This window comes from Dreissena polymorpha, chromosome 6 (genome assembly GCF_020536995.1).
Source record: "Dreissena polymorpha isolate Duluth1 chromosome 6, UMN_Dpol_1.0, whole genome shotgun sequence".
Taxonomy (NCBI): domain Eukaryota; kingdom Metazoa; phylum Mollusca; class Bivalvia; order Myida; family Dreissenidae; genus Dreissena; species Dreissena polymorpha.
The window spans coordinates 78,570,165-78,580,855 of NC_068360.1; the positions used below are offsets into that span (position 1 = coordinate 78,570,165).

General features: G+C 36.0%; 1 protein-coding gene across 1 annotated transcript; it reads left to right on the forward strand.

The window, feature by feature from the left end:
• The first annotated feature begins 3,491 nt into the window (after positions 1 to 3,491).
• On the forward strand, positions 3,492 to 9,172 carry LOC127835263 (cAMP-regulated D2 protein-like). The gene is made up of 5 exons (XM_052361600.1): positions 3,492 to 3,746; positions 4,815 to 4,938; positions 5,878 to 6,067; positions 6,604 to 6,734; positions 7,721 to 9,172. Exons 1-5 carry the CDS (start codon positions 3,562 to 3,564, stop codon positions 8,705 to 8,707), a joined length of 1,617 nt encoding a protein of 538 aa, XP_052217560.1. The 5' UTR covers positions 3,492 to 3,561; the 3' UTR covers positions 8,708 to 9,172.
• Positions 9,173 to 10,691: the final 1,519 nt, after the last annotated feature.

The following is a 10,691-nucleotide window of genomic DNA, read 5'->3' on the forward strand; positions in this document are numbered from 1 at the left end:
GAACGTTACTACTGTGAACAGTGCAAGAGATCTCACATCGCAGACAAGAAGCATAAACACGTGATAGGCCGGTCAACGCTCCCGAGTGAGCGAAACATTGCAAACTTAGGTAAAAGTGATGCATGTAAAGTAAAAGATACTTTGACACGTTTAAACCCGTTAAATGATACAGACGACGAAAGACACACCAGAGTAAATAAAAAGAACAGATTTGTGTTATCATCGTCAAGAAGGGAGGTAGAACATGGTTCCACCGATGATCGAGACGAGGATGAAGTATTGACACCAACACAATTCTCTACGCAAATCATGGGTGACAAAGACAAAACAGACATTGGTAGTATGAAAGTCGTTGAAGACGAAACTGTGCTTCTAAGTGACATTGTCAATAAGAAGCTCAAACGATTTGCATTTTATGGTAAAGAATTTATATTGGTTGGTCTTTTAACATTCGAGACGCAGCCATGGGGCATTACCAAACTACGGGATTATGTGTACATAATTTCTCTGCCGCAAGAGATGGCGTATCGTGAAGTTCACATTATTGGGACCACCATGAACTTCGGAAGACGAGTAAACCTTGGCATTCCTAGCCCTGCATGTGCAATAGTCGACGAAACCATTATATTTGTGGATACCGTAAACGTACACTTTGTGACAACCGATCTTAAAGGTGATAATGCATGTGAAACCTTCGGTTCAGAAATAGAAGGAAAGTTCAGTCGACCAAATTTTATGTTCTATTCTAAGAATCATAAACTTCTCTATATCAACGATCCGGACAATGGTGTATTCGGTATCAACATGGTCCAGAAGATCATCACGTTTCATTATCAGTCTAGAGACATGCTCTGCCCAGTTGAACTGTCAGAGGACATTAACGGGAACATCATCATCCTTGGAAATGAGAGCAACAACATACACGTCGTGTCCAAGGCATGTAGCCTTGAGTACGTGGTGTCGTTGAACGAGATGGAACTTGAAGGCGGCCCATCGTGCATTTGCTACCTCCAGCACAAGGACTTATATTTGTTATGTACCTCTGAATCATTCACAGTGGTGTTGCTGCCAATTAAAAGTTCCGCTCATTAGTGTGCATGCTGCTCAATATATTTCATTGTGCCTCTTTAAGTTCCAACTGATATGAACCTCGCTTTGGGAAGACTAGACTGAATGCTATCGTGTAGAGTACCGTCCCAGATATGCATGTACAGTCTGCAAAAAAAACGACACTTTCCGCCTAGAATTGATTTTCATTTAGATAAGGTCTCCTTTAAACGAAAATCATCCCTGATTAGACCAGGCGGACTGATCATTTTAATCTGGGACGATACTTAACGCACATTCTTAAAGCCCGATTTTTCCAAGTCGAAATTATAATTTACAATTGTACATTACGCTCATACAGTGTCAAAAGGCGAGAAACTAAGCATGCATAATTCTGTAATGAAATGCTTTCATATTACTATGTGATGCATGTAAATTATTTATACACCAATACCTTATAATTGGCAATTCTTATGTTGATAGACTCAATAAATACTTACTTGATAACAGTGTGTTATGGACCAAATGCTTCTATACGAACGACTCATTTGGATTATTTCTAGGTTTCTTTCCATATAGTATGTCATAAGTGATAAATATATTAACTTTTTCGTTATACAAAATTCGATGAAACTATGAATTCGTTAATGACTTATATCAATCTAAAATGTTTGTTCTTGTCAATACAAAAAGTTGGAATAATTTTATACATAAGCTATAATTTGTGCTTGTAGTCATTTTTGAAATGTCTCTACTTGTTCTCGTTTGCTTTACATGAGATGGACACTCGAAGTGCTTTATAACTTGTCTAGTTATCAGAGACTCTAACTCATCAGTACGAGCTACACATAGATTTCGCTAAAACAATTTCCAAAATAGCCAAACAATTTGTGAAGCATGTCATTATAATTTTATTTCTATAGAGTGGACAGATATAATCAGGACTGGAATAAATTTCAAAAGGAGTCCTTATGTTATGCTTCGAAACCGCCAGATTATAGGATTTGTGTAAATTGCGACGAATGTTATACTTATATTATAAACATATCGTTTATCTTACTTTAAATACCTTTGTTATCTCCATAGTCGGAACCACGTTCACTTAAATACGCTATGCTTCATGATCGATAAAATAATTCTTCTTCTTTTTCTTCTTCTTCTTCTTATTATTCGTTTTATCAATGATACCGGTATTATTATTTTTTATTACTTTTATGATAAGGATGGTATACATAGTGGGGTTCGACAATTTGTTGTCGTTTCAAATAAACACTTCGTTCCTATATAGAATCGTAAAGCAAATCAATATTGTTTTAAAAGAAAACAATAGTTATGTATAAATTCGTAAAAAAACTGTTAAAAAAAATATGGACTCTATTTTGCCTTCTCTATGAATCCGAATATTTGACCTTGGACGATATATCTACCTTGGTCTATATATAACTCCAAGGCGGACATTGGTTTACATCCGTAACGTTTAAATGTGAACCCCAGAAAGTCACGTGATCCTGCACCCTGAAAACGCTACTTGCCATTTCTGGGATGCAATTCACAATGAAGCATAATGTACATGTAATATAATATACCGGTTTAAGACGTCAAACAGGAAATAGTTGGTAAATGTCGTTTAAAATGTTGTTTAAAAAAAGCATCTAATGAATTGGTCTTGATTTCTAAGTTTACCAGAACACAAAAGCCATAGCAAAAGTGTACAATAGTATGAAATACTGTATTGCTGATCATTAAAATCGCATTTAATGTATGTTTCATTTCATATTTCTCCAAGAAGATAATGTTCACCTAATTTATTATTAACTAGAGTAGACAACCAAGCAAGCGTTAAATCAATATTGACATTACGCAAGGTATTTGATTATATAAATGCTTACACAATTGTACGATAACCTTACTTGATCAGGGTGCAAGATCAACGGGGTCACAGGGGTTTACACACGGGCTGGACAGAATGTGAACACACCGTAAAGAACTTTATTTTTGTAAATATCTCAAGCTATTGAAATACTTTACTAAAAATCTGAATTGCATTAAAGACAGTTGTTCTTGAAGTTTGTGTCAATATCTGAAGATTAAAGAATAACTCATTGAATACGTTTGAATTCGGTGCCAAAATTTTGAGTTGCGTGCAGCATAAACGTGTACATGAATGTGTTACACATCGAATTGTCGGCCAATAACACAGGCTTATTTAAGAAAGAAATGCTGATGTATTTCACATTGCCATAAGCAGCATAAAAAACTGTCTTGATGCACTAGTTGAAATTCTAACGCAAAACGATCAAAAAAGTTTTTTGAAGAAAAGCACCACCTACTGGTGTATTTACATCCATTAACATTCAAATGTGAACGCCACAGAGTCATTTTATCCTACACCCTGCGATTGTTATCAGACTAAAGATACTCCAACACTTGTTTGATAACAAATACATGTAGCTCACAGTCATTTAAAGTCGTGTTTATCACTCGTGTTTACTTTTATTAAGATTAATTAAAATAATGACTACTTTGCATAAAGTTGTGTTTGTTATTTCTGTCACACTAATTGCAAATTATGGAGAAAGCTGGACAATTGCATCCCCTATCGTGAAGACAACCACAGGTTTGGTGCAAGGTGCGACATCGGAAAGCGCGCAAGAGTTCCTGGGAATACCCTTTGCTCAGCCGCCCATCGGCGAAAGAAGGTAATTATTTGTATGAGTTGTGGCTATTATTATATTTGTCCCAATTGTAAGACAATGATGCAGCCTTTTTCTGAGAAAACTGGGCTTAATCAATATGTGTAAAATGCCGTCCCAGATAAGCCTCTGCAGTCCACACAGGCTTAGCACGAACGACACTGTCGCTCGATTGGTCAATGCCGGCTCTGTTACTTCTTACATGTACCCCTGGTACTCTTAAGTATACTTAAATGTACCCCGGGTACGGAAAATATACTAAAACGTACCCGGCAAATTTATACTGTAGCCAAGTTTTATTCCCGCCCATAATCCGATGTCGTAAAACGCGCTAAGGAATACAAAACAAAGTATTTTTTTAACAAAACCTACCTCACCATTCTTTTTTAGTATGAGTTTCGATAATAGAGATGCCATTTTGCAAAATATTGACATACATATGAACATAATGTAATTGATATTTTTTGGTAATCAAACAATGACCGATTCAGCGTGAGAATTCTCGGTAACGTTTTAGTATTTTTTCCGTACCCGATGTACATTAAGGTATACTTTTGAGTACCTAGGGTACATTTAAGCAGTAACCGAGCCGACAATGATAAATCGAGCGACACTGTCCACCCAAGATGGATTTGGGTTTATATAAATGAAAAATCAATTTAAGCTGGTAGTACCGTCCCTAATTAGCATGTGCGGAATGCACAACGAATCTTGGATGGCACTTTTCTCATATGCATGACACCCAGCTTTCCCTGACCGAGGCTCTGTGAGAAGGGGGTTTAATGCATGTGCGTAAAGTGTCGTCCCAGATTAACATGTGCAGTCCGCACAGGCTAATCAGGGACGACACTTTCCGTTTTTATGATATTTTTCGTTTAGAGAAAGTCTCTTCTTAGCAAAAATTTATTATTTAGGCGGAAAGTGTCGTCTCTGATAAGCCTGTGCGGACTGCACAGGCTAATCTGGGACGACACTTTACGCACATGCATTAAACCCAGCTTTCCCAGACCGAGGCTCAATTATGTCTGTCCAAATTGTTCAATGGTGCAGATAATGAAGCACCGGATGTTGCAGATGGGCGGACCCCACCCCAGCCCTTTCTTGGGAGCCGAATATCCTGAACGCCACGGAGAAACGCCCTGGCTGTCCGCAGAAATTCTGCACCTCGTTCCTACCTAATACAAGTTGTCCTACAGTTGTAAGTCTTGATAATAACAGTATGGTTAATCTATGACGCAACGATCTGTCGATTCAATGCTTTATAAAATTTAATGACAATTAAAAAATACACTCAAACGTAATAGTTCCTCGAAGTTGGCATCTGGTCAAAGGTTTTAGGCCAGAATAACTATTTGTAATATTCATATAACAATCTTAAAAACACAATATGTACTTGGCGAATATGAAAATGAACTTATATTTAGCGAAATAAACCATGTACAGATATTGAACGCGTTGGCAAGTTTGTGTATTCATGGTAACCATTTTGAGGTTTAACTCATATTTCAAACATCAAAATCATCGTGGCCATGATATTTTCCATGTTATCAAACACAACCATCACTGATGTTTTATATGCAATGATAATAACAGTATTTATGACGTGAGCATGTACTTCATGTTTAAGACCAGATCCTTATTTTTCTCTACAAATGTTTATCTTTTTTTCGCAAAAGGGATTTCTGTACTTTACCTATATAAATCTGCAACACACGTCCTACGACAGGCTTGTCATATCACGCATAAGACATTAAATTCCTGCATATATGGGCGCTCTGTGAAACAGCGGTTTAATGCATGTGCGTAAAGTGTCGTCCCAGATTAGCCTGTGTAGTCCGCATATGCCAACCAGTGACAACACTTTCCGCTTTTATGATATATTCGTTTAAAGAAAGTCTCTTCTAAGCAAAAATCAAGTTAAGGCGGAAAGTGTCGTCCCTGATTAGCCTTTGCGGACTTCACAGGCTAATCTGGGACGGCACTTTACGCACATGCTTTAAACACCCTTTTCACAGAGCACGGCCCATATACAAACAATTTTACACTCAAGTAAAACGCGGAAACATCATGAACAAAGTGCAATAAGTAAATGGACACTGAACTCTAAGAATGAAATGTGCATAATCGCGTCTTGCAGACATCGGAAGATTGTCTCTTCCTCAATATATGGACGCCGCTAGACGCCAACGCTACTTCCGGTTACCCCGTGATGGTCTTTATCCACGGTGGTGCCTTTAAGTGGGGCTCTGCGTCCAACGTTGTCTATGACGGAAGTTATCTGGCCAGGGACGGTCGGGTTGTAGTGGTCACTATTGCATACCGCATAGGTATGAACAGCGTTTTATTTAGCTGTGAATCATTGTTGCGACGAACAAAAAGTATTATCACTTAAAAGTTCAAATTCAGTTATTTTCTATTCTGTATGCAGTCATTATCAAATATTTAATCCACACATTTAAATAATTAATTAGTTTCAAGTCGTGTACAATCTCAATACCAAAATGAAATGTATTACTGGAAAACAATTTACGTTATTCGAAGTAAACTATTAGTCATTTTTTATTCAGATGATGACCATATAATGTTTTGACAACGTATATATGTGTCTTGTTCTGTGAAAATTGGGCAAAATGCATGTGCGTAAAGTTTCGTCCCAGATTAGCCTGTGCAGTCCGCACAGGCTAATCAGGAACGAAACTTTCCGCTTTACTGGTATTTTTCGTTAAAAAATCTAGTTTAAGCGGAAAGTGTCGTCCCTGATTAGCCTGAGCGGACTGCACAGGCTAATCTGGGATGACACTTTACGCACATGCATTGAGCCCAGTTTTCTCAGTACACGACACATATCTCCTTTGCGAACCAGGTTTGTTGGGTTTCCTATACACCGGTGATGGAAAGGACGATGCCAATGGTAACTTCGGAATAAATGATCAGAGACTGGCAATGCAGTGGATACAGCAAAACATCGCCAACTTTGGAGGTGATATACACAAGGTAGCAAATATTTCGTGGACCAATGTAACGCGATTTGACAAACGGATATTCATAGACTCAGACTTAAAAAAAAACTTATTTAAATAATATTTGATTTCTAAAATATGAACATGAGGATCAATATAATTTGTCTTTGTGGGGAACTAGAATATATATATACCTGTAACCGAATATGCATAACTTAAACAGACAACGAAACAATATAGTGTGGATAGATTTATAGGTCTATAAATAAAAATAGCTAAAATTGCGTTTGTGTTTAACCATTTTGAGGTTCCTGCGATATTAACATTATCTTCACATAATCAATGGACTGTTTTGTTACTTTATATAATTAATAGTGTTTTGTACTGGTCACCAGTAGATGTTGTTGTCATGGTCACCAATAGATGTTGTTGTCATGGTCACCAGTAGATGTTGTCTGTAGCACGCCAATTATTTCCTGCTGACAACCAAGGAATATTAAACAGAATGAATAAATTAACCCATTTATGCCTAGTGGACTCTCCCATTCTTCTAAATTGGATCAATTTATTTCCAAATTAGGGATGTCTAGTATATTTATTTCTATCTTTAAAATATTTCTAACGGAAGTTCCTTTAAGCAAACAGCGCAGACCCTGATGAGACGCCGCATAATGCGGCGTCTCATCTGGGTCTACGCTGTTTGCCAAGACCTTTTTTCTTGACGCTAGGCATAAATGGGTTGATACATATGGACTGTGCTATGTAAAAAGGGGGTTTAATGCATTTGCATAATGTGTCCTCCCAGATTAGCCTGTGCAGTCCGCACATGCTAATCAGGGACGACACTTTCCGCTTTAAAATGTTTCGTTTCAAGAAAGTCTATACTTTTATAATATGTTTCGTTTCAAGAAAGTGTTATCTGGGACGACACTTTACGCACATGCATTAAACCCCTTTTCACAGAGCACAGCTCATATCGATACGTTTTTAAACAGCTTGCATGGGTGTTTTTCATTCCAGGTCACATTGTTTGGTCAAAGCGCCGGTGCTCAGTCTGTGTATATACATCTTATGACATCAGAAACAACTGGACTTTTCCGAGCGGCCATTATAGAAAGTTCGCCGTTCGCAGTTCCATACAGGACCAAAGGCGAAGCCCTTTTGCTGTCCAAGAAGGTATGCGAATATCTTAACTGCAGGGAAGATGACTTGACATGCCTTAGAAGTAAGACCTCAGACGAAATAAACGATGCCTTACAGGCCGTGACGTTTAAGATCACTGGAAGAAAGCTAGATGAATATTTCGAACCCGTCGGTCCGGTTCTTAATGGCAACGAGCTTCATGCACAGCCCATGGATGCTGCAAGGATGGGGATAATAAGAAACATTCCAATAATGGTAGGTACCACGACGGAGGAAGGTCGCCTCTTTGTATATGGGGCCTGGAGACATAACCTGACCAAAGCTGAATACGAGGCCGTATTGGCGCTTTTACATCCTACTCATTTTGAGGAGGTCGAGAAAGAATATCCTGCGGATGATAAGCCAGATCTTCGGGATGAGCTCAGTCTGGTTGTCACGGACTACCTTTTCGCGTGCGCAACCAGAAATGTTACGCGTAATATTTTGAACAAGGGCAACACAAATGTGTTTTTGTATGTGTTTGATCATGCAACGAGTGCGCGTGACGTATGGGGAATAGATACATTCTGCGAGGGACATGTTTGCCATGCGGAGGAAATCGAATACATTTTTGGCAATAAACTTTCTTCAGGAAATTTTACAGAAGATGAACTGAATCTTTCGGGTTCGATGGTTACATACTGGAGCAATTTTGCCTATACTATGAATCCGAATGTTGGACCTAGAACAAGTAATCTTAGTTGGCCCTCCTATGACACCAAAGTTGACACTTTACTGTATTTTAAGACGCCAGAAAATAAGCTGCTGAGAAATTATAAAAGCGATGTGTGTAAATTCTGGGACGAAATTCAGTATGACGAGTGAATTGTGTGTATTTTTTTTATCAGACTTACATTTAAAATATCGGTAATTTGAAATTAGTTCATGCTTAATTATAACAATAATCCAAGTTTCATATTTAGAATTAGGTACGTGTAACAAACATATTTGTCCAAAAAAAAAAAGAATTCGTCTTATGTATTTTGCATATCTTTCTGTGTTTGTAACAGTGTTGTTTTAATAACAAATATCAACCCGGATTTGAACTTCACGTTATTCGAGATGTAAATCAACGAGACATCAAGGGGCGCAACTTAGGCAGTTTTTTTAAACAAATTCTTGAAGAGTTGTGTCCTTTGAACTAAAAAGTATTTCTATGTTTTCGTTGATTGAAGTGCCCATGGTGCCAGGGAAATTATTTAGTTTTATAAGAAAAGATCGATTTTAATTCATTTTAAGTTAATATTTTTGTAACGCATTTTCATTCTTATTAAAAAGAATAGTATTCGACTTATGTTATTAAATTATCAGCTAGATCAAAATGGTAAACATCAACATGATCTGTTTACTAATAACAGCATATTTAGCAACGGAATACTTAGTAAGCAATCATTATGAAGTATTTCTTACTTTTTTATAAATAATACTAAATATTAAGGAAATGTCAAAACCATAATAAAATATCAGATTATTGATATACGCCTTTTTATACCATTCTGATAGCCGGACGGATGAGTGATGACTAAATTCTATTATCCAGAACACGATATACGTTCCCTTAGCGAGCCCAGACGTAATGAATAATGCGCATACAACAACAGTGCTTTCTTGGACATAATATCTTCTATTAATATCTCAAATGACAACATCTCCAAGAAAGGAAGGCCCGTCTTGCCTTCCGCTTTTTTACGTTATTGGGATATCAATACCTTGCCTGAAAAATCAGTGGAGGCGTACAATAAATTATGTTTTCATCCACTATATGAAATATTTGAGTGATGATGAAATAAGTATATAAATATATATTTTTAAATTGCAATCATAGATTTGTATAGTATAAAGTGTAGGGGGTGGTAAAAAAGTATCATTCTAAACTACTTTTTAGAAAAGACGTTATTATGTCCCTAACAACGGACCGTGATTTTTGTCACTTTTCGAAATGACGTTATCACATTATTTCCTTAAATCTGATGATAATCATTAATTTACGTGGAACGACGAAATCAGTCAGTCAACGGTTACATTAATCGATTCTTTAAAATATATAAAATATTAAGCATTTAATCGGGTTAAACTGATGAGCACGTCTCTGATAAAGCTATTTGACTATCATCCGTTTCTATAACAGTCATTTCATAATATGTAAGTAACATTAAGAACTATTTATTTTTATTGGAAAAGAATTACAGTAGAAATTTATACTTTTAAATTAATCGTCTTGTTATCGGAAGACGTTTTAAAATATTTCGTTATTTTAATGAGATTAATTATTTTATTATCTGTATATTTCATTATTTGAAATTGTAATCAAGCACTTTTGGTCACGAATAATTTTGTTTTTATTCAAAGTTTGATGTCAACAATAGCCAATATATATATATATAATATATATATATATATATATATATATATATATATATATATATATATATATATATATATATATATATCCAAAATAAATTACTTTTTTTCTCTTTAAAGTAATACTTAAGTTGTAAATTTATTGATATTGAGTCATGTCGTATGAAACAATCTACGTGTTGTGTTCATGACATACCGGTAACATTATATGTATAACATTACTACTCTGTTAAAATATATAGACAAATGCTTTTGTTACATTTTGTTGTATACATTTGATTGTAAAAATCAGTTTATGATGTTTCTAGTGTATGCTTATATAAATGTATGTATTTCGCACATTTATATAATAATCACATTGAAAAAAATCAATAACACCATTATTTTTATAGAGAGATTAAAGGGTACATACTTGTTCATTTAAAGGAAAATTGCATATTAAATTACG

Coding starts and splice junctions, on each gene's coding strand:
- LOC127835263 (XM_052361600.1), top strand. CDS start 3,562: ATGACTACTTTGCATAAAGTTGTGTTTGTTATTTCTGTCACACTAATT. Junction 3,747..4,814: donor CCGCCCATCGGCGAAAGAAG/GTAATTATTTGT, acceptor CGGATGTTGCAG/ATGGGCGGACCCCACCCCAG. Junction 4,939..5,877: donor ATACAAGTTGTCCTACAGTT/GTAAGTCTTGAT, acceptor CGCGTCTTGCAG/ACATCGGAAGATTGTCTCTT.